This window comes from Peromyscus californicus, unplaced genomic scaffold, assembly GCF_007827085.1.
Source record: "Peromyscus californicus insignis strain IS unplaced genomic scaffold, ASM782708v3 Scaffold_18__1_contigs__length_77618521, whole genome shotgun sequence".
Classification (NCBI taxonomy): domain Eukaryota; kingdom Metazoa; phylum Chordata; class Mammalia; order Rodentia; family Cricetidae; genus Peromyscus; species Peromyscus californicus.
The window spans coordinates 44,528,088-44,553,215 of record NW_026294480.1 but is presented as its reverse complement, the minus strand read 5'-3'; the positions used below and the strand labels follow the sequence as shown (position 1 = coordinate 44,553,215).

Here is a 25,128-nt window from a genome sequence, read left to right as displayed (position 1 = left end):
CTTTTTGCTGTGTCAAAACCTCTTGAACAAGGCAACTTATAGAAGAAAGAGTTTATTGAGGGCTTACAGTTTCAGAGGGTGAGGCCACGACCATCATGGCAGGGAGCATGGCAACAGGCAGAAGGTCATGGCATCAGAGCAGTAGGTGAGCATGTACATCTTCATCCACAAGCACAAGGTGGAGAGGGCTAACTGGGAACGGTATGAGCTTTTGAAACCTCAAAGCCCACCTGCAGTGACACACCTCCTAAGCTTTTCCAAATAATTCCACCAACTGGGAACCAAGCATTCAAATATATGAGCCTTTGGGGGGGGGCAGAATTCTCATTCAAACCACCACAACATCTCATACTACACAGTAATTATATCTATATGTGTATAAGTTACAGAGTATAGCTAAAGATGCTTCATCAGAATTCACGGATGCCTTACAGAAGTCAGAGACAAAACACTGGTAGACATGCAAATAGGATCTTTTTGTGGGAGGTTAGGTAATGAACCTCATTTGAAGAAATGTCCTAGACGTTGCTGCAGAACCAAGCTGCAGGGTCACAGGGTTGTGTCAAACATTAGGATTGAGTTGAGCTGCAGAAACAAAGTACAGAAACATGGAGGCCACAGGGTTGAGTTGTAGGGCTAAATCCAAACAGATGAACATTTTACCTTATATTTACAAGTTGTTCTTTTTCATAAATTTTGTCATTTAAATTTTCAAGTGAACAGGAAATGATTTTCATAACCTCAGCTTTTAATTAGTGTATGATCTATATAACAATTCATTGTCATGCCTGTTCTTCATCATTCTTACCAGAAGGTTATGAAATTTATAAACACTGTCAAAGAAGCAATTTTTCAGTTTCACTTATTATTTACATGCTGTGCTTATGTCCATTTCAAAAATTTGGGGTCATATTTCTATACTCTTCCTTATTTTCCTCATGACATTTCTCAACCAGCATATTTTAAAATATTTCTTCATCCCCATTTTTTTTCATTTCTCGTTTTCTTGGACTTCAGTAACACATGAAATTGATGTTCCATTTCTCACAAGTTTTTATTTGCAAATTTGCCTCGTCATTAATATGTGTTTACCGTATCATCTGTCATCCCTAGGGGTTACATTTCAATACCTCCAGGGGATGTCTGAAACCATAGATATTACAAAACCTTTCCCCTATACCTACATATACATCACAGTTTTATTTATAAATTAAGCATAATTGTCTGTGTACAGTCAGGCTCAACTGCGATCCCAACACTCAGGGAGGTAGAGTCCAGAGTCACCCTGGTCTATATGATGTATTGAAACCAGCCAGGCTACGTCATAATATCTTTTTGCAAAAGAAAAAGAAAATAAGCACAGGAAATACTAGTAATTTAAAAACAGTACCAAATAATAAAAAGGAATAATAATAAAAGTGCTATAATAAAGTTGTGTGAATGTGGTCTCCCTCAAAAAAAGATATACTATCACTCCACCTTTTCCTTTGTGATGGTGCAATGCCTATGTGATAAGGTGATGTGAGATGACTTACCCAGACATTGTGACATGGCATTGGAGGACTATATAAGGTCTACCCAAACACAATCTCTGCAAGAGCATGATAGATATGAGATGACTATTCAGTGGCTAGCAGGCAAGTAGCTTGGATATGCTTGAAAGAGGGGTGATTTATGCTCCAGGAGTATGGAGAAGGCAATCTCATTGGGCTACTTAGACTAGCATGCAAATTAAGGCATAAGTTGTTTGTTTCTAAAATTTCTGTTTACTATTTGGATCATGGCTTATTTGTGGGAATCTGATCTGTGAAAGAAACTATGGAAGAGAAGAGGGTGTGCTATACTATATTCAGAGTCCCTAAATCAACAGCAGAGGAGCTTTTGTGGTGGGACAGGAACACAACAGCAAAACATTGGATTTCCCTAGTACATGTTTTCCTAGCTGAGGTCAGTAGGGAAGTGCTCTGCTGGTCTGTCACAGCTTTCCTGGCATACACAAGTGTTCTTATTCTAGTCCCTATTTCTTTCATATATGTAGGTATGTTCATATATATGTATGTATGTATTTATCTTTGGCTTTGTTCTAGAACAACTGCCTCCAGATGCAGTGCTGGAGTTCTAATGAAGTGTGAAAGAGTCCAAACAGCCTTGCAGAGAAAATCTGTATGTTAAGCAGTCTTCCTTCAGGCATGAATCAATGTATCCTGCTTTCTCCTGGTTAGCTATTGTACCATTGTTGGATATTTAGGTTGCATCCTGTGGGATTTCCTTCACCCCTACTGTATATAATGAAACTATACAAGAAGGTTTTTTTTTTTTTTCCCTCCTGTTTCATTTTTGGATGGTTTCCCAAAGCAGCATTGCAATGCCAGAGATGGTGTGTGTGTGTGTGTGTGTGTGTGTGTGTGTGTGTGTGTGTGTGTGTGTGTGTGTTAGCTCTTGTCACATATTCAACAATACAGCCATCTGCAATGCAGAAATCTATCAACTTCCTCAACATTGTATTTTTTCATTTACTTTTTGTAATTTGTCAAGTATAAAGTGATACACTCATCCCCTTTATTCACAAGGAATCACTGCTTTCAAGTTACAACTTTGGGATGTATATCTTGTGAAAAATATCTATAGATTTAGGTCAAAGAATTTAAGGCTAGGGCCCTCTGATATTGACCCCAAAGAAATCTCAAGAACTCATCAAGTTCAGCATGCTCCTGCTTCATTTTTACACCTGGAATTTGAAATGATTAGCACCTGGGACTCCAACCTGCAATGTTCTGTATGTGTTTTCAAGATGCCTTTTGATCACCCTCTGAATATGTCCTTGAAAACCGCCCTTTTGTCTTCATTGGTATTGTTACAAACAGTCCCAACAGCTTTCACTTGAAGACAATCCTTGGCACTTTCATGTGTCAGAAACTTTCAGCAGGGAAGGAAGACATTCTGTTTGCCACAGCAATTCACTATGGCCAATAGTCTGTAGATTGCACTGGTTAGCTATTAATGGTAATGTCACCCCAAGCCAGTGTCTTAACCATCGTTTATTATGTCTCGTTCTTATGCTGGGATGTCCAGGAGTGTCCTTTTGAGATTCTGGCCATTCGCTGCTGTCAGAGGGCAGGCAGCATTCCCTTTCTGTAGAGTATCCATTTGTCTCTCTAGCAAGGCATCTGTTACATAACCTGACTTCATGTGTGGTGACTTGGGCTCCAAAGGCAAGAATCTCAAAAGGATACTGGGAAGAAATTGGAAGACATGTCTTGGTGGTGTCGAGCACATTCTGTTCATGGAGAGGGCCTGAGTTTAACTCCCAGCCACCATGTAAGGTGGCTCACAGGCTCAGAACCACATGTAACTCTAGATCCAAGGAGACTGGACACCTCTGTTGTCCAAGGACACCTGCACTAATGTGTCCAAACCTACACAGAGACACACTATGCACATAATTAAAAATGATCAAAACTTTAAAGAATGTTGAGAGAAAGTCATGGTCATCTCTGTCTTTGACTTAGAAATCATGTCATTGCATCTCTTCATCCAACAGTGAGCAAGTCCCACTTCACATCAGGGGGAGGCAAATGCGACTCTGCCTCCTGATGGAAGAGTATCAAAATATTCCACCACGGAAACTTAAACAACTTAATGTTGCTTACGAGACTGCTCACTGTTTAGACTACAGTTTAGACATCAGCGTTGCTGACATCTGGGGCTTGATAATTCTTCTAGACCCGGGGGGAGGGGAATAGACCGGGAAGTACAGGATACTGTGCAGCGTATCTGGCCTCCACCCACTAGATAGTACACTCCAGTGTGACAATCAAAGCTATCAGACATTACCAAATGTCCCCCTAGGGGAAACCACTGAAGAAAGCAAGCCTGTATTGGGAGCGTTTCCTGCTCATGGCCACATAGAACTGAAGTTATGAAGAGTGGGTTACATGCCATCGCTTTTCTAGGTGGCTTTAGATAAATCACTAGCAAATGATTTTCTACTTTGTTGGTTCACAAGGTGGATCAAGTGTAATCATTATAAAGGGGAGAACATTTTGCATACTGTAAATCCATAGACTGGTATTCATTCATTTTTATTATCATGTATTTCCTTAGGGGAACATTGAAATAATGGCATGCCCATCATATGCCACTTGAGTGTCAGACTCTAGGAAACTGGAAGCAGCCTCTCCCTCCCAAGTGCTAAGGTTGCTGTGTGTCACTCTCCCAGAGCAGTTTTCTTTTTTTATGAAAGCCAAGGTCAGGGTTACACCGCTGCAGTCATGAGAAGTTGAAGGTATCCCTTTTCACATTCGACTTGTATACTTTTTTGTGTGTCTGTATCTGTAAGCCAAACATTACAGAGCCTAACTGTACATGCCATGTGCTCATTTTCAAAGGACTGCAGCTTTTAAACTTGATTGTATTCGTGGGGAGAAGGTACCTTCTACCTGCACTGTGATCCTTTTTATACTGAAGACAATACTACTAAAACCAGATTTCCTGTGGTTATGTGTGCGTGTGCAGGAGATCTTATGTGATCTATCGCCGTTTCCTGTACCACCTATATTCTTCGTAATGATTAGCTGCACTTAGAGTTGAAGATTGTTTGCTTAATTCTGTAGTAGGGTCTGCATCGCCCGCTTCCTGTCAGTGTGGCTTCCTGGGAGGGTCCATGGACTGGTACTATTTTCTTGGGTTTTATGGTGTGCTTTTTCTGTGTGTCAGCAGAATGCAGCCTTGTGTCATCTGACTACTCATGATGCAGCAGATCTAGGAAATTAAATGGAAATTTGTTCAGGATATGCTCGTTTGTCTGTGGTGAAAGTGGGTGTGTCCTCCAAAGTGGTGTTGTTTGGGAAAGTTCCCAAGAAGTGTGCTAGTCTCAAGCAAGCACAATGATACTAAGAGTGAAAACAAAACAAAAAGAAACTGACTTTCCTTTGTGCCGATCACAGGTTGGGCACTTGGTTGAGAGTTTTTCACGCACTATCTGATGTATGGGAGGAACACATATTGACTTATTTTATGGTGAGATAGCAGCAGTGGTCACAGACTGAGAAGCTTAATCACAAGGCTGCCCTAACCTCACAGGTCAAGCTCTTAGCTACCACAGCCATACTATTGCCCTTGCTCCATTAGTGGATGTTTTTTTTTACATTACAAAAATAATTTACTTCTGCCTTTGTCATAATTCTGCCATCCTACCAGCATCAAATGTGAACGTTTTAGGGTTCTCCTACAACTGCATCAGAAGAAAATTGAGATGTTCTATAGAACTCTAAATAGAAAACAAACCATGTATATTTGCATGAACACAGGAATTCACAGTATATACTCTTAATGCATGTGTTTATAATTTGTATTTGTACAGAATAATATGTAACATGTAGTCATTAATGTGTCTACTAATCCATCCATAGATAAGTCAGCTCAGCACCCTACATTCCCTTGCTTTGAACCAGCCAGAACTCTGAGTCATTTCTTTATTAAACAGGTCTTTGTTGCCCATTCACTGTTCATTGTTTATAGGTTAATTGGTTAACTGGTTTTTGTTCATTCAACAATTACTACTGATAGTCTCTACCGTATGGACTGGGACATATGCCAGCTAATAAAGTAAGCATGATCCCTACTCTTATGGACAAACAGGCTAAGTATAAAACATGCAGAGATTAAGTTTTAGTGATATCTCTGTACAGGCCCTGCCCATACACTCACACAGTCTGATATTTTTATTAAATATGAAAGAGTTAAGATTATTGTCTCTCTCCCAATATATTTCAACAACAAAGACATCAACCACAAGCTAATTGTTAAATTTTGCAATCCAGAGTTCTGAATTAATCCCTGGAAAAGAAAACTTAAGGTGCCTTGAAATGTCCTAATCCCTATGTGATTGGAAAAGAACCCCAAACATTTACATGGCATTAAAAATAAAATGTACAGAGGAAGAGGATATACTTATCTGCTATAATTTCACCACGATAAAAGAAAGAAGTGAATCGTGTCATTGCATTTAGAGAATTATTTTATAAAAACTGTCATTTGAATAGGCAATTTAAAAATGTGCAGCCACGAACTGCTGGAAAAAGATTACTGTAGATGTGTTTGGGGAATTAATTTTTTATTGTCAGTTTTTGAAAATGTCACTGGGGTTGCTTTTTTCATCCCAAATAAATATTTTGCCTACAAATTTGTCTAGCAAAATAATTTTATTTCTTTGAAGAACTTCTCTTCCTCAAATTTTAGAAGTTTCAATCCCTGCAAAAGCACCGTGTCTCCCTTTACACACTTTAATAGGTTGGGCAGATGATAAAAGCATATGGCATGGGGATTATATTTGATTATGAATAAATAAATACAACATAATGAAGAAGACAAAGAATGCTGGGTAGAAATGGGAGCAATTATGCTGTTTGTATAGATTTTATATTAGTTATTTATTATGGTATGACAAATTGCCACACTATACTGATGTGAAATAATATGCACCTTTCTGAGTTTCTGAGGGTCCAGAGTCTGAACATGGCTTCATTGGAGCCTTTTCAGACTTTTTTTTTTTAAGAAGGCTGTAATCGTGGTGTTGGGTGGAGGTAGGTCTCACTTGATTTTCTGCCTGAAAAAGGATTGCCTTTCTGTTCCTCACATTGATGGTAGGCATTAACCATGACATTTGCTTCTATCTTTGCTTTTAATCTTCCCATGTATTATATAAAGTTGAGGGTCCTACTTTCACCTAAAGGCATGTATGTCAGGAGATGGGGATCACGGGAGGAACACTCCAGTCTGTCTGCCATAGGTGTGAGGGAAGAGTCTCTGAGAGGTTGATAAGTGAGAGTAGCTGCGAGGCAGAGTGAATCCATGACTCTCTGGAAAAAGGCTCATAGCAAGCAGGGGGACAGATTGAGTTCGGATGTGTGGGGGAGTCATGGTGTCAGCTATGTGAGCTTTAGGTAGGTGGGAGAAGAGGTTCTAGAACAGTGGTTCTCAAACTGTGCGTTTCGACCCCTTGAGGGTCAAATAACCCTTTCACAGGAGTCTCCTAAGACCGTCAGTTAACACAGATATTTACATTATGATTCATAATAGTAGCAAAATTACAGCTATGAAGTAGCAATGAAAATAATTTTATGGTTGGGGGTCACCACAACATTAGGAACTGTTTTAAAGGGTGGCAGCATGGAAGGTTGAGAATCACTGTCCTAGAGGTAGAGGAGGATTGAGCATGTAGCTGCGATGCAAACTACTCCATGCGATGCAATTGGAGAGGACTGAGCACTTACCAAGGAGATACGAAAAAGGTGTGTGAAGGAAGGCTCAGATGATCAGGGAAGACCTGATGCAAAAGATGATCTCAACAAGGATGATACTCATAGGTGTGTGGAAGGGGATGGGAGAAAAGCCCATGAGGCTTCAACCCTACACAGCCAACTCTGAGCCACTGAGAAAAGGTGGGAGAGGAAGAGGTGATTATCCAATTGATTGTCCAATGCCAAAGAGTCAGCCCTGAAAACATATACACACGTAACATTATATAGACTGAACAGGATATATTTAGGAAGATTGTGTGTGTGTGTGTGTGTGTGTGTGTGTGTGTGTGTGTGTGTGTGTGTGTATTCCTCAAAATGCACACACATATGCATCCAATAACAATTAGTGGAAAATAGATACCATGAATTTGAAGGAGAGGGGTATATAGGAGGTTTTTCAGGAAGAGAAGGAAGGGAGAAATGTAATTATAGTATAATCTGAAAAAAACAAAATTAAAAAAAGACTATAGAGAAAGAAAGGGTGTGGAATTGGATGGGAGGGGAGGGATAGAGGATCTCAGAGAAGGTATGGGAGGGGGAAAGTGTGATCAGAGTATATTATATGAAAAAATATTTTAAAAGACACTTTATAGCAAAGTTCCCTGTGGGCAGAGATGTGAGAAGCAGTGCTCATTTTAATAATGATTGTTTCCCTATCTACTGCCTGAAGATGTGTGACACTTACTTTGTAATGAGCAAGTCAGGTAACAGGCCCTGACTAGTCAACTATGTGAGGTGGAGAGAAATAGTGGGGAGACCAGACAGGAAAGGGGCTCCTCTCCTACACAGAAGGCATTTACCGAGAAGTCGAAAATAGAGCATCACTTCAATGAAGGAATTGCAAGGAGTTCTCCCAGCAACTCTTGGGCCAGCACGGTTATTTCACTGTCTCGAGCTCGCTCAGCTGTCAGGAGACAGTGAGTCTGCCAAGTGCAACTCACCCTCCCGCATCCTTTAGAAAATGAAGGAAATCTATTGAGTTGCTAAGCAGCACCAAGTCACAGTAAATGGACCCAAAAAACAATTACAGTGGGGCTGTTTGAGATGGTTCTTCCTTTCAAGATCGAATAGTTGAAATGTGGAAAGGCATTGACATGACCTGAGCACATGAAGCCATTCTCCAGGACTTGATGTAGTTTCTTTTCTCTTTCTTTCTTCTCCTCTGCTCCCCACTGGCTCCCCTAAACACACACACACACACACACACACACACACACACACACACACACACACACATACACACACACACACACACACACACACACATCACTTTGAATTTTTCATAAAAATATGAGCATTGTGTGAAACATCTGTTATATATCTTTCTTTGTATTTATATATGTGCTTATATGGGTAGAATCTTTTAAAGCAGAGCAATAAATTGAAATTTTCTGATAGAATTAGACTTCCCCTTCTCTAATCTGCTAGCACTGTATGACAAATACTGCAGACAAGATACCTCAACTCACAGAAATTTATTTTCTAATAGTTATGGAGGCCAGCATTCTAAATGCTTTGGGGACAAGTACAGAAATGTGAGGGGCTCTTGAAGATGGCTGTCTCTTTTCTTGTCTTTGCATGGTCCTTCCGTGTGTGTGTGTGTGTGTGTGTGTGTGTGTGTGTGTGTGTGTGCGCGCGCGCTCGCACTGAGAGAGATAGCTCACTGTTGCTTCCTCTTCTTGGGAGGACACTGGTCATGTTGGATTAGAGTTCAACTGTGATGGCCTTATTCAATTTGAGTCACTTCCTGACGGTCCCTCTCTAATTGCACTTACTCACACTGGGAACTAGGGCTTCAATGCAGGACTTTTGAGTGGAGCCCACAGCATTCCCTGAGCCTGGATAATACATTTAGATGTTTATTTCAAAGTGATGCTATTTCCTTTATGTGAGCGTAGAGTCATTGCCCAATCCGTGATAAATACATTTACTGCAAACAAATATTTGTGAACCAGAGAAAGATGTTACTGTTCACAGCTTCGCAAGTTGCATGAGTGTGCTAACATAGGAGCCCTTTGACCCACTCCAGCTAGTCTCATGGTGTTTGTTTGAAAGGCTAGGTGAACATCTGTCCAGGTAGTGTGTTGTCCTACAGGAAAGAGGGAATGAACTTGTGAACTTGACTTTTTACAGCAAATGTTTGCAAGCCTATTCTTTGTCCTGCAATTTTTATCTGCCAGTGCAGTTCCATATAAGCCCAACTCTGTGAAAAAAAAAAAAAGGAGCAAAGTTTCTACACTCTTCCCATACCAATTTTATTGAGTTAAATGGTGACCCCCTCAAAAATAAGTCACCACTTAGTCCATAAAACCTATGCCTATTGCTGTACTGGCTAGTTTTATGTCAAATCGGCACATGCTAGAGTCATTGGAGAGGAGGGAACCTCAATTGTGAAAATGCCCGCATAAGGCTGGGTTGTAGGCAGGCCTATAGGGCATTTTCTTAATTAGTTATTGACATGGTAGGGCTCAGCCCATTGTGCTTGGTGCCACCCCTGAGTTGATGATCTTGGATGCCATTAGAATGCAGGCTGAGCAAGTCATAATGAAGGAGCAAGAGGTAAGCAGCACTCCTCCATGGCTTTTGTGTCAGCTGCTCCTACTACCAGGCTCCTGCCCTGTTTCACTTCCTGTCTTGACGGCCTTTGAATATGAACTGTGATGTGGAACTGTAACCAAAATAAGCCCTTTCCTCCCCAGGTTGCTTTTGGTCATGGTGTTTCATCGCAGTAATAGAGACCCTAACTAAGACGGTTGCTTTATTTGGCAAAAGGCTCTTTATATAATACCTTGAGGAGAATGTTGATACAAATACAGATGCTCAAGCTGCCTCCAGGCTTACAAGGAACTATGGAAAATCCTTATTGGAAACGGGAGGAAATGTGACTTCCCTTGTATTGTGGCAGAAAATTAGATCTAACTATGCCTGTACATTGTGCAAAAATCACAGTTGTGAAGCTTGTACTTGGGTCATTTAGCTGAGCCAACTTCCAGATCTAATGCTGAAGGCGAAGACTGTCTTTTCCTTGCTAACACAGCAACTGTGAAAAAGAAAAGGCAAGTTGAAGAAGAACCAAGAATCATCATCCTTGATGATCCAGAAAATCCTCAGCCTATGCAGATTGTAGCACATAACACTCAGAGTGCTTATATCCCTCCACATTTCATGTATTGAAATCTTCAGTGAAAGTATTTAAGGGTTAGCCTATGGGAGGTAATTAGGTTATAATACTGGAGGAATTGGTGTCCTTACACAAAGACTAGACATCTAGCTCTCCCTCTCTCTCTTTCAGCCTAGTGAAGCAGAGAGAACAAGAACTCAGCCATCTGCAAGCTAGAAGAGGGCTCTTACTGTAACCCAGCCCTGCAGGCATCCGGAATCAGACTTCCAGTCTTCAGAACTATGAGAAATAAGCTCCTGGGCTAGTCCCTCATAGCAGTCCAAGCCAAGCAATATTATGAATTTCATCATTACAAAAGCAAGCCCAGCACGGAGGCCAGTGCTTGGCTAGACAAAGTTTTTCTGGACAGACTAGGATGTTAACAGCGAGTCCTCAAACAATCTTGGCACAACCAGGTTATCCAGCACAGAGGAGGTTACCCAGGAAAGATCTGCTAATGGTGGTTCATCCATTGGCACAGATCCCTGTGACGTGTATTACAGGTTTAAAAGGTTTTTAAGGAATGTTGTGCCAGTAGAAATGCTACCATTTTAAGTGGGAAGAGCAAGGATCTTTAGACCACTGCTGTGGGTAGCAAGGCCTGTAGTGCCAATAGTTCATGCGACAAAGTCATGAATAACAGAGTTATTCTCAGATCCAATGAAAACTTCCCCTCTAATGTCAAGTGATTTTGAGACTAGTGGCTCCTTTATTCTGATTTTTGCCTTTTGGAGTGGAATTGACTTTCCTGTGCCTGCTCCACTATTATATTTGGAAGTAGATAATTTGTTTGGGAAGTTGGGAAGCCCAGAGATGAAAAGGAATTTTGTTCTGGGATGCAATATGGAAACATCACTCCTGCCTGATTTGGATGATAAATGATAAATACTCCTGCCTGATGTGGTGAGTTGGTAATAGGTGAGATTTGGGGCCTAGAGTTAGCATAGAATGGGTTGAAACGTTTGGAGAAACATGATGTATTTTACGTGTAGCGTGAATGTGACTTGGTGGGGGAGGCAGACAGCAGAGCAAAACAGACTTAGTGGCCATTTCTGGGGAAAAAAAAACATGTCGATGTCCTAACCATTAGAACTAGTACATGCTACCTTATTTGGTAAAAGGCTTCTGCGTGTGCAATTAAGTTAGGCTCTTGAAATGAAGCATCTGTTTTTACCTGGAAGGCCCTAAGCCCAACAATAAGTGTTCAAATAAGAGTGATGCAGAGGCAGATATGACAAAAACAAGGAGTTTAAGTGACAGCATGACAGATTAGAGCAATGCAGGTGTAAGTTGAAGTGTGCCCTTAGTCCCCAGAAGCTAAACCAGGCAGGAAGTAGATCCTTCCCTAGAGTCTCAAGAAGGCTCACACACTGCTGACACCCTGACTCAATTTCTTACAAGTTTCTGTAGTTTTAAGCCATTGGCTTTGTAGTAATGTTCTGCAGTAGCCACAGAAAACTAATATTAGAATGTGCACACATTCTTCAGCAGCCTGGCTTCTATTGTCTCTGTCCTACAACTTTTATTTTCTCAGTAGTTAATCAAGAAGTTTCCTATGCAAAGACAGTTCCTTGGTAAGTGACATAAGCATCCCCCCAGTAAATAGCAATTGGTTGAGCATTGACATTTTATAGCTTTTATTTGTGTCTATGTGTTTGCCTTTGTGAGTCTGTTGTGCATGATGCGCATGTAGGTGTTCTCAGAGACCAGAAAGGGGCCTCTGATTCCCTGGAACTGTAGATGCAGGCGGCTGGGAGTTGTTATCATGGATGCTAGGAACTGAACTTGAGTCCTCGGCAAAAACAGTGATGTCACATACATGCAGGAGAGATGAGCAAGAGATGGTAATGGAGAAAGATAAGCCGAGAGCTGGAAAACCTGGAGAAGGAAGAATCTTGAAAGAACCTCCTCAGATCTCGAAGGCAGGCTCTCCGAGGCTGATTACGCAGTCTCCTGCATGTGGATAGCAAAGTCAAAGAGCAGAATTTGCAAGTGTAAGCATAGCTAGCTACAATTGTCATCATGGAGTCAAACAAAATTGTGAATGCAGCACAATGAAAGTATAAGGGAATGATTTTTTTTTTTTTAGAATGCTTGAACCATAAAAGATTGTTTATGTAGAAATTATTGTTACAAATGTTGAGGTCTGCCTGGCCTTCCTTCTGAACCATGCGCTGGAGCAGGGAATCACAGACTGAGATCTTCATTTGGGGGCTCATTGATGGACTGGGTGGGAGTTTCTCTAGGGTAGAAAAATATTTCACTGCTGCATTCTCTTGCTGATGATTTTCACTGTACTCAAGAAGTACTCAGAATTTATTCAGATTAATTTGTTCATCATGTACATGAGATAGGTTTGGTTTTGTTAATGATACCAGATACTAACATTTAAAAAAAAATAAAGCCTTGAGTTTTTTTGTTTGTTTGTTTGGATAAAGAATCCTATCTTAAATATCGATATTAATTGCTTTTTAGTACTGTTATTTTTAAACATTATTAAAACTTGGATTCAACTGTGAGGTTACTGACTTGGCTTAAGTTAGTCTTCATACTTAAAGGTCTTGTCAAAACATATACCTTTGAATAACACCAAGAGGATTAGAAGAGTATTCTAGAAAACTGAAAACCAGGATTTTAAGAGCACATGCTGCCCTTGTAGAGGACAGGAGTTCAGTTACCAATATCTATGTTAGGTGGTTCATGACTACCTATCACTTCAGCTCCAGGGGATCCATGGCCTCTTCTGACCTCCATGTATATATGTGCACAGAATTTCTTTTAAATCCTTAAAGAAGAACATGAAACTATATGAAGAATTGGCTCTATTCTTGAGAGATTACTTTCTTACTTTCTTTCCCCATGACTGTAATAACAAACCCTGACCAAAAAAATAACTCAAAACAGTAGGACTTCATTCCAGTTCCCAGTAACTGGCTGAAGTCAGTCATGGCAGCAGGAGCTGGAAGCACCTGGTCACATCACATCTAAAACCAGGAACTAGAGACTGATGCATGCTGGTGCCCAGTTCAACATCTCCTTTTTTATGTAGTCTGGGATCCCTACTCAGTGAATGGCCCCAACCCCACAGTTAAGGTGACTCTTCCTACATTAACTAATCAATTTCCCAAATTAACCTAATCAAGACAATCCCCCACAGGCATGTTCAGAGAATAAAAAACCTTCACTTCCCTCCTAAGTGATTCCAGATCCTGTCAAGTTGATCATTAACACTAACTATCAAAATATCTAAAATTAATGAGGTGTTCTATAAAGCTTTCAAAAATTGCTTTAAAAATCAACTTTGAAATTTAATCATTTAAATGAGTAGACAATCGTCTAAGAAATACAAAATATAAAATGAGAAATTCATATATAATAAGCATCTCCAATTACTTTGTATTATGAGAAACTATATTAATTAATAGAATTTCTATACATAGAAGTCCTAGACTAAGTCCTTATTTTCAGAGGTTAAAAATACAAGCCTTGGAGAAGGTAAGAAACTTGCCCCAATGCAGCACAGATGATGCTAAGTCTCAATCTTCATTACTCCCAGTGCTTTCTTCTTTTATGTGACTCATCTATAATTCTCTGAGTTACGGAATGTAACTCGGATGAACAAGCAGGGCTGAACACTGAGTTATCAGATTCATTCTAGTCCATTCCTGCAGAGGTATGCTGGTATGTGAGACGGAGGAATGTCTCCTTCAAAGAGGGACCAATATTGTGTAGGCTGCAAGACCCAGATCTTCAGATCTGTGGGTGCAGGACAGCACCATTTCAGGAAGGTGGAGCCTAGCTCTCCACTCCTGAGAGCCCTGGTTGGTAGAAGCTGCATATGTTTGGAGCAGAGGGAAGGTCACTTATGATTTGGAGTGTCATGTTCAGGGCACACCACTTCTGTGAGTAACTTAGAAAAGGGATGGTATTCCTCTATCCTCATCTGTGGTGTCTTGAATGAGAATAGTTCATATATTTGAATGCTTGCTGCCGTACTGGTGGAACTGTTTGAGGAAGGATTAAGGGGTGTGGCCTTATTAGATCAGATGTCAGCTCTGCCACTGCTCTAGCACTATGCCTGCCTGCCTGCTGCCATGCTCTCCATCATGGTGGTAATGGACTCACCTTCGGAGACTGTAAGCAAATCCACAATCAGATGCTTCTTTTTATAAGTTGCTTTAGTCATGGTGTCTCTTCACAGCAATAGAAAAGTAACTAACATACCCTCACTACACTAAGAGTGGGTGTGAACTATGTAGTGAGCATTTGATGAGATTTACTTGAATACTTTGGCTTGGCTACTGTCAGCAACTGGCTAACAAGGTCACCTTTGCTGAATGCTTTAAGAATGCTTATTGTGCTGGGCTGTGGTAGTGCATGTCTTTAATCCCAGCACTCAGGAGGCAGAGGCAGGTAGATTTCTGTGAGTTCAAGACCAGCCTGGTTTATAGAGTGAGTTCCAGGACAGGATCCAAAGCTACCAAAGAACCCCTGTCTTAAAAAACAAACAAACAAACAAAAGTTCTTATTGGATAATGAAAGCTTTGTAGTCTGGGTAATAATATGCTCCTGGCAGGACAAAGTGTAAATTGGTTAGACATTGTATCTAATGTAGAACTGGGAACATTTACAGAAATGAAAGAGGATGGTTATAGCTTTCTGAGCCATAACCATTCACCATTACCACAGTCTTCTCTTCTATACCTGTATCTGACTGCTGAACATGATGATCCTTGGCGATCCTTGTGCCTGGAGTGAGTTTGTCTTTCTCCACATAGAGTGAATTCCAACTCATCTGTCAATACCCAAGTTAGATGCTGCCGCTTCAAGCTTGTCTTAACATTTAACTTGTATTGAGGACTGGTGTCTCTTGCTCTGTTTCTATATTTATCATGTTGTGATGTAATTTTTCATTTGTTGTCAACTTGCAAGAGTGGAAAGTCAGAGAAAATAGGGATATTGTTTGTTCTTTTCATCTGCTATATCCTCAGGATGTGGAAAAGTTCATGGCACAAAGGCTCTACATAAATATTTGTTGAATGAGCTATTTCTTAGTGGGTATAGACATGTAGGCATAGTTGAAAAAGGAAGTTCAAGATGAATTAAATGTAGTTCTTAATATCAATATGGTCCTAAAGAGATAATAGGAAAGTATCATTACAAATGTTAGGATTACAAAGGAGAAACAGATTTTGAGTTAGACAGGATGCTTTATACAGAAGTATTAGATTTACAGAAACTGAGAAGATAGCTTCTGTCCAATGTGAATTGATGGCACAGATACTGAGATGTAAGTACATTTTAGGAGAGAAATAAGTGTGTTTGATAATGCTTAGATTCATCAAAAGAAGCAGAGTCTCAAGGAAATGATTTAAATAGCAGAAAAGGAGAATTTTAGGATCAGTAGAATAAAGGGATGGTGATGACGAGTGGCAGGTTTTATGAGAACATGAGCAGATCATTTATTAACAGAATTTCTAAACAGTAATGTTGGAGAAAACGAACCATGTCAAGACTTGAGAAAAAACTTGGACATAGCAATAAGGACATTTAATCTTCATGAATTATACTTTCCTTATTTGTCAATTGGTGATAGCGGGCTTTGCAATCACACAAGGTGATTCTAGGGTTCAAATAAGTAAAGATAATTCTGCCATTGTCATGAATACATGACCATTAAGATATAGTAGGTTTTGCTGGGCGGTGGTGGTGCATGCCTGTTATCCCAGCACTCAGGAGGCAGAGGCAGGCATATCTCTGTGAGTTTGAGGCCAGCCTGGTCTATGGAGTGAGATCCAGGACAGGCACCAAAACAACACAGAGAATCCCTGTCTTGAAAACAACAAAAACAACAAAAAAGATATAGTAGGTTTTAATGTAATCCTGGATTCAGTGGAGTAGCAGATGATAGGATATGTACTTTGGCTTAAACTATAGAGAGAAAAGTGTTGGGAGGAAATATTTAAAAAAATAACTATACTTAAATTTGAAGAATGCACTCCGGGCTGTGCATTATCTCTCCCTCAGTTTTTGTTCAGTAAACATCTTCTTAGCTGCTGAGGTTGTAGAGATGGCTCAACAACTAAGAATACTTCTATGCAAACAACATGAAAGAGGGCCTAAGTGCAAAGCCCCAGGACCCAAGTAAAGCCAATGCAAAACCAGCTCCTCACCAAGGAGGGAGTGGAGACAGGGGAGTGCTGGGGCTTACCAGCTGCTAGTCTAGCTCCAAGTTCAGCGAAAGACTTTCTCAATGGTGTGATAAAACAGGATGCCTGACACTGTTCTCTGGCCTCCATATGTGCATGGGTATGTGCACTAGCCATGTGCAACACACACACACACACACACACACACACACCACACACACACACACAAATATATTACCTTAAATGCTGAGAAAATATGGGTAAATAAAATCCAGGTCTGGACTCTCAAGGGGCTTGCATTTTAGTTGACAGAAGCAGACATCGAGAAATATGGACACATGAGAAAACTGCAGGTAATTGTCACCCCAGTGGGATAATGTTGGAAGACAATATTGCTGCTAAATCGAGGGATTAAAGAAGTTCTTGGAACAGAGACTAACCAGGCTGATATGATGAATGATATCTAAACTAGAGTTTGGAGGAAGCTACAGGCAGTGAGACAGATATCAAAGACCATGCCTGGAATGTTCTGGGCGTGTTCAAGGACAGAAGGAAAAGGGATGTGTCTGGGACCTGGTGAAGCAAGGAGAGGGTGAGGCCAGAAAGCTACAAGAGCACCAGGTAGGAAAGGACTTTGGAAGCTCTGTGAGGGAACTGGATTTTCTCAGTGCTACAGCAAGACCTTGGGGTTTTAAAGAGAAAGGTGAAATTATTTCTTCCACCTTTGAAAATGGTTTCCACATACACATTTATAATATACATACATTTATAATACAATTAGAGTGTTAAAGTGAACTCCAGTTTCCTTGTTCGTAAATCAATCATTTTATTTGTGTATATGCATATATAATGATGCACATATGCTATATGTATATGTTGTATAGCAGCATTTTAGTCAAAAAACAGATGACATAGAGTACCACAGACCCTTAAGAGAAAGAAAGAAAAAAGACATGAAGTTGGTTGGGTAGGGAACAGGGAGGAGTTGAGAGGAAAGAATATAATCAAAATATATTGTATGAAAAAAAATTCACTAAAGAAATTTAAAAGATTATGTTTCCCAAGAGTGTAATAGTGATCTTGTGTGTTTATGCGCATTTTATGATTGCATAATAACAAAAGCACCCAAGAACACATTTCTGAAAGCATACACTTGCCACTACGTGAAATAAATGCCTATAAATGCAATATATCATAAAATTGAATAAGAAAATGAACTCCATCCTGATTCACTTCCTATTACATGATTTGTCAAAGTCTAACTTAATAGTGGGAGAGAGCTGTGTTATTTATTGTATGTCCAGCCACATATATTCTTTCTGGTGTTAGATATGTTTAAAGTGACAATAGTTTGACATCACCTCTCAAACATTAACTAGAATATATAAGACCTGATAAATATTCAAACAGTATTTGCTAAATTCTCATAGTGGGTGAAAATGAAGTAATAATTAGAAACACAAGCATTCTGAATGCCACTTTCAGTATTCTGTTTAATTTTATGTTATTTCCTTTTGCTTTTTTTTCCTCAGTAAAAAGGAACAGTGGTCCTATCGAGAGACAGATGTTACAGGTCGAATTTCCAATGCTGACCTGTGCATATTATGTCACATTGTATTGCAAAATTAATATGTGCCCTTTTCTTCCTGGCAACTTTATTTTCCTAAGAAATAATGAGTGGGCTTTTTTTTGAGTGAGCAAACGCCCAGTAGAGTATTTTTGGCACTTAAAAAGGCACATTGACTATTTCAACTCCCCAAAGCATCGTCAGTGACTTCATTTTTCCTTTTGGAACAGTCTATAGAATCTCCTCCCATAAGTTCAGAAACACAATGGGAAAGCAAGCCCTTTCATCCAGTCTTTCGGTGTGCGGAACTACAGACGTCTGAAACATTGTGCAGCCATAATGCGGCCCCCAAAGTGAAATCTTCCCTTGTGAAGACAAAGGGTACAGGAGCAGTGGCATTAAGTTTAAAGAGTCCAGGTATTTTTAAGCTCTGCAAAGATAAATGCTGAAGCTCCAAGGAACATGGCACACTGCCATCTTTCAAACTCCACAAAGCCTGGCTTACACAGTGTGAAGGACTCCCAGCATCAATACTCTAATGCCAGAGGGAGTTAACCCTACTCTTCTCTCCTCTTCTATCAGAAACAAAAGTTTTTCAGAAAGTCTATTAGGTATTGTCTCCCTTGGTTTGCTCTGTTTTTCATGATTGTCATTTATTGACCATTAAGCAAGAAAACGCAAAAGACAGAAGTGCTTTGGCAGTTTCCACTGGAATCAAAAGATAATGCACCATTTCCTAAATCTTTAGCCTATAAAGCATCACTTTCCGAGAGAAACAGTGATGCTGATTTCCTGAGCTATGACTTTCCTCCCTCCCCAGCACTGCGTTTTTAACACACATTTCAGGTGGAGACCATGTCAGGAGCAGGGCACCCTTCCGGCACTGTGTGAGTAGCATCGAGTCTTGCTCTGCGAGGAAACACAAATAGAATTTAAATCACTTCATAATTCTTAGAGATAGGACAACAGTTTAAGAGCCTAGTGTCTTGATTCAGTCTCCTGTTCAAATCCTGACCTTCCCTTAGCACTGGACACGAGAGACTCACCTGGAGCCTCAAAAATCTCTGTGAAGCAAAATGCCTTTGGTGACTATCTCCTGGGGCTGGATAGTTAAGGCAATGAATTTTCATATGATTATCTAGACCCATGCCAGGGCCCACATAAGGACTTTAGATGTAGTAGCTATTATTTCTTATCAACACTGATAAGGAGAATAGTTATCGGGTCGAACAAGGTTTTTGTTTTTTTTTTTTTAACATGGTCTTTAACAATTCTATTATACCCTTACATTAAAAATTGTAAATATTGATGATGTTTTCTACTTTTAAATAGGTATTTTAAGTTGTCTGGCATACAATGTTGGCCTCCCAGGAGCAAAAATATTTGCTGGTCCTTCAAGTGAACAGTTTGGCTATGCCGTGCAGCAGCTCACAACCTCACAGGGCAAATGGTAAGACTATTCTCTCCCTTATTATTTCAATAAAATATAATTGTGTAAATGTAGTAGTTAAATCCATTTTTAATCCAAATAGATGAATGAATATACTGTTAATGGATAATGCATTAAAATTGCCCTTAGACAGCCTCACCGTCTTACTCTGGCTGGCCCAGAATCCACAGAAATATGCTTGCCTCTGTCTTCAGGGTGTGTTGAGAATTAAAGGTGCACCCAGCTCTGCTGTTTGCTTGTTTGTTTGTTTGATCAAATATTTGTAAATGAGGGGTTTTTTCTTCGAGAGTTGATAACTGTAGATTGATAACTATCGGGATACTAGAATAGTACTATTTAGTGAGGAGAAATCCCAGACAGAAAACTTTCTCTAAAAATTTTACTGACAATACAAGTTCTGACCATTAAGGTTGTAGATAAAACATAGACAGATAGATATTGCCTTGGTTCCTTAACCTTTGAACTGATCTTCCTTGAGTTTTAAAAGTAATCATCTAGCTAATGTTATTTTGATGTCCCTTCTTGCGGGGGGAGGGGCAGAACAACATCCTAAATCTTCTCCTTCAGTGGGGCTTAGCCCCCTCTGCTCCAAGTCAGCTTTCAATGTGCCTGATAGCAAGAGTTCTCATATGTATTCATAGAAAACTCACAAAGTTGCCTTCATTTAGTTCTATCCTAAAGTACTCATCTTAGTTTAAGTTACTATTGCTATGCTGTTTACTGGCTTGTTCATCATGGCTTGCTCAGCCTGCTTTTTTACAGAAGCCAGGACCACCAGCCCAGGGATGGCACCACCCACAATGAACTGGGCCCTCCCCCATCAATCACTAATTAAGAATATGCCCTACAGCTAGATCTTACGGAGGCATTTTTCTCAATTAAGGTTCCCTCCTTTCAGATAACTCTAGCTTGTGTCAAGTTAACATAAAACTAGCCAGGACAGTACCCAAGAATTTTAATGTAAAGGATTACATTTTATAAACCAGAGCTTTATTATCTGGTGAAAAATGACTACCTTTGAGAAACTGGAGGAAAATATGCATCTATATATGTGTATATGTATATATAATAAACATATAATGGATATGTATATCCATTGCTAGTTTAAGTTTACTGTGAAAGTAATAGAAAAAAAAAACTCAAGGAAATAAGATAACCCTGAAAATTATGTTGAGGAAGGCATGTTCCTCCCCTCTCCAATTTGATGCCCATTTGTAGACAGGTCCATAGAACCTAACCTCTCATTGTAGCCCAAGGACTTAAGCTCTGCCCATTCAGCCTGGAGCTTTAGGTCCTGATCTTCACCTTCTGGATGTTTTTAAACAATAACACGAACTTCGGGTGACCTTTACGTGAGAATTACCATGTATAATCTTCATGTTGTGAACTTACCTTTGATTCACTAATCCAATAGATTTAAAGAAAAAGAAAAGACTATTTTAAGTCCATGTTGTTTCTGCACTGGGGCATGCTTACCTGTGTGATGGGGAAATACAATGCAACTATCATGGTTTATCTTAGAAGGCATTTAGAAGAAGCAAAGATTGAGCTAGGATTAAAATGATGGAGACAGGTGGGCTGGAGAAGAACCTGAACTACTTACTCTGAAGAGATCCAGAAAGCAATCACGGTTGGAAATAGTCTGTCAGCCTGGGAGAGAACAGCCAGGCTAATCATTCCAAGGACTGTACTCCTGCAATCATTTGGAGTACAGGAGGGAGCATCAGTTCTACCAATTATAACTTTTTCTTTAATTACTATAGAGAAGAAAGCAAGCTAGAAGGGTGATACAGCCCTGTTTTGACCTTAGAATCCAATTCATTAAGTTGCCAATGAACCCAAGTTCGCATCTGCTCCTTTGCAAGAAATCCATAAACTATTTCTTGAGGCTGGAGAGATGCCTCCCTAGTTGAGAGTGCATACTGCTCTTGCTGAAGACCAGAGTTTGATTTCCACTATCCATGTAGGATGACTATTAACTGCTTATAATCACAATTCCAAGCGTATCTGATGCCTGCACTCACATGCACACATTTGCACACACATATAAACACATAATTAAAATACAGCTTAACATTTAAATAATAATAATTTGTTGAATGACTAAATGAGAAGCCTACTTCCAACTGATTCACCATAGATAGCCTATGGGGTGAACTATTTGAGACTACCTTAAGACCTATGAGCTGAAGAGGAGCTCCACATGAACTCCAGTGGTCTACTGCAAAGGCACAGCCTAGCTAAGAACAATCTGGCATTGAGTTTGAGGTGGTTTTGTCTTGTTTTCAGCATCAGCTTCTCAGAGGCAGAATAAGTCTAAGAGAAAGCGCTACCATCTGTAATAGATGTTATTAGAGATGATGTCAGTTATGGATTGGTGAGGAACTCAACTGCTGGCTATGTGGCAGTTGAATAAGACTAAAATGACAAAGAGATGACAGGGACCTAATGTAGAATCCTGAGAAAGTGAGGGTCAGTCTTGATGTTTCTCTCTGTGTAAGAAGAACTCAAGATATCGTTAAAAGGCTTTGGTATTTGCCGATTATATTGAAATTCTCATGCTGATTGGGTGACATCGAGATCAGGGACATCAGATAATTCGAAATCCTGCCTTAGCCTTCCCATAATATTTCTTGTGTAAATAATGACAATGGCTATTGGGAAATGAGGCCCTACTCTACAACTGGCTGGGTTGGTGCCTTCAATACCAATATGGAACTTTCTGGTAAAGTGTAATTTTTAGCTTAGGACCACAGCCTTCCTTCCCTTCAGCCAGTGTCTAATCATCATCAGCCTGTGCAGACGTACTGCACCACACCGAGGAGAAGGGACAATTCATGTCTAAGGGGCTGAAGGCACAAAGCGGAGAAGAAGAGAGCAGAGCTGGCGGGCGAGCCTGTCCAAATCCTCTCACCGCCTTCTTGCCAAGCAAAGGAACAGAACAGGCTAAGCCATGGACAAAATTACCTAATCCACTGTGACTGGATACTGTGCCTATGTGGGGTGTAGGAAACGCAGAGCATGGAACTTGCCCTCCGGAGTGTGGAACGGTCTAAGAGGAAGATTTATATGCAGAGTAGGAATGCAGGAATAAGAGAGAAGGGATAATTCAGGGCCAACCCTTGTCGTAGCTCATGTTTTCATGCTTCTACCTCCATTAAGGGTAAAGCTCATTTTCCCTTTCCAAGGCCCAGGACACTAGAGGTACAAGATTTCCTCATGGCCTCTGTCATTAGCCCGTCCCTATCAGTGGGCCTTCCTTGGGTACAAGGCACCAGGGATAGGTGGTCCTGAGTTAGGACAGGCTGCCTTCCCAGAGCAGAAGAAAAATAATGTGGAACCTGGGCTCCAGAATGGCCCATTTGTTTTGACAATTGGCACTGTGCCCTTCCCCACTCCTAATTTATGACAATTGCCCAGACGTTATGGAAGTAGCAGATGTGGGAAAAACTGTTTAAACATTAACTTTCCTTCTGATACTAATGAAGTTAACTTTTGCTAGGAATCCGTTCAATAAATTGTGAGTGTTTGCTCTGAGTCAGGGTGTCTCACAGACACACACACACACACACACACACACACACACACACACACACACACACAGGTCAATGATGTCTTACTGCTTATTCTGAAGTAGATCTTGCCCCTTTTCTGTCTGCTTACTTTGACTTCCTTTACAATCTCTTTTACCCTTGACTCCATCTCTCAGCCCTTTTCCTCTAACTCGTTCAAGGCTCCAGTAGAAGTGTTCTTAAATCACACTGTTATTTCGGAGTGCAGTTTGAGTTGTCCTGTGTGTCCAATGTTAAGAATATAGGCATGTTTTACTTCAAGATCTACTAGATTTTAATGAAGCCAACTTGGCTATTTTAGTAGCATTATTTATTAGATTTTTATTACACCCTAGACTTCTACTTTAATAGTATCAGTGACATCTCTTTATTACTTCTTGAGCCTTTTCCACAGTCTCTTGTGAGCTGCATAGTTTTAAAAGCAAGCTGACCCTCCTGAGCAGAGCTGCTGTGCAGCCCTGTGGCTAAGAGCAAAGCTTGGTGTGCTCCTCTTTCGGCATAGGCAGAGGAGGGCCAGCCTGCCTCCAGCCTGAGTCTCATACACCGGATGTCCAGCACGGATGATGCAATCCTTATCACAAACAATCTGTGAGGGCCTGAGACATGTTTAAGATCATTTCCTGGAACTAGCACTGATATGCACTGTTTCTGTTTGTGTAATCTGAATGAAGGCTTGCCCCAAGAACAATCTGAGTTCATTATATGACTCAAAATCATTGTAACTGAAATCACTTGTGAGACGAAGACTGACTAAGAATGAGGGGTATTTCCAGTCATGGAAATGTATTTTCTTGTTTCATCAAGGACTAGTGCATTCTACTTCCTTATAAAGAGAGAAGAACTATGAATGAATACTTCATCAAAAAAAAAATCACTATATCTATATATGGGCATGTGTTATTGTTTTAACTTTTTGGTTGAGAGAAATTTTAGTAAAATTCTTTATTTATTATAAGTGTGATAGTTCCCCAAAAAAATGTCTCTGTAGGAGAAATTTAAATAAAAAGTCATATAGAAGTGAGAAATTTTCAGTTTTATAGCAGACACAAAGGCTATGTGTGTTAAATATCTCTTACTCTAACTTGTTTCTTCCATCATCCATTCTGGACTTGAGTTTGTGATGCTCATGTACACACACACACACACACACACACACACACACACACACACACACTCCACATTTGTGACTCACACTTGAAAGATACCTGCTGTTGTAGAACGCTTGAGACATATCAATGATCTATGGAAAAATCCTCCACGGTTCCAAAACATCATATCAGATATTCCTCATGATAATATCAAGTGTCTGCTCCAGAAAAAAAAATTAACTTACAAAAGTAAAGAGCTTTGATACATACGCCTTTCTGGTAACCAATCATCTGAAACGTTTCTCTCCATCAGAACATGGATGTGGGAAGTGCTAAGTGGCATAGATAGGAGGTAGTTGTTAATGTTTTTAAGTTCCATATGATGAACACTTGTTGAGTTCTTGTCTAAAAGAGTTCTAAGTGGACCCAGTAAGGTAGAATTGTGGATTTGGATGGAAGGGACATAGAAGTGGGTGTATATTCTGCTGCCACTGAGACTCTGTACTAGTTACTTTCCCATTGCTATGGTGAAACACCATGACCAAGGCAACCTAAAGAAAGAAGTTTACTTGGCCTTATAGTTCCTGAGGGGTGAGTCCATTATGAGCAGACATGGCAGCAAGCATCAGGAGGAGAAAGAGGTCATATTCCAATCAAAATCAGAGAGAAGAAAGAGAAAAAATGGAAGTAGGATGAGGCTATGTTCTAAAAGTCTGCCCTCAGTGACATACTTTCTCCAGCAAGGCCACACCTCCCAAATTTCCCCAAACAGCACCACCAACTGGGGACCAAGTGTTCAAATGCCTGCGTCTTGGAATGGGGCAGGTGCATCTCATTCAAA

General features: G+C 40.2%; 1 protein-coding gene across 1 annotated transcript in view; it reads left to right on the top strand.

Moving 5' to 3' along the window:
• The window catches only part of Itga2 (integrin subunit alpha 2), a 100,367-nt gene that overhangs the window by 10,576 nt on the left and 64,663 nt on the right, over positions 1-25,128 (top strand). Inside the window, exon 2 of the mRNA XM_052743775.1 lies at positions 19,510-19,627. Coding sequence (XP_052599735.1) covers positions 19,510-19,627 — 118 coding nt within the window. The remainder of the gene's footprint in view (positions 1-19,509; positions 19,628-25,128) is intronic.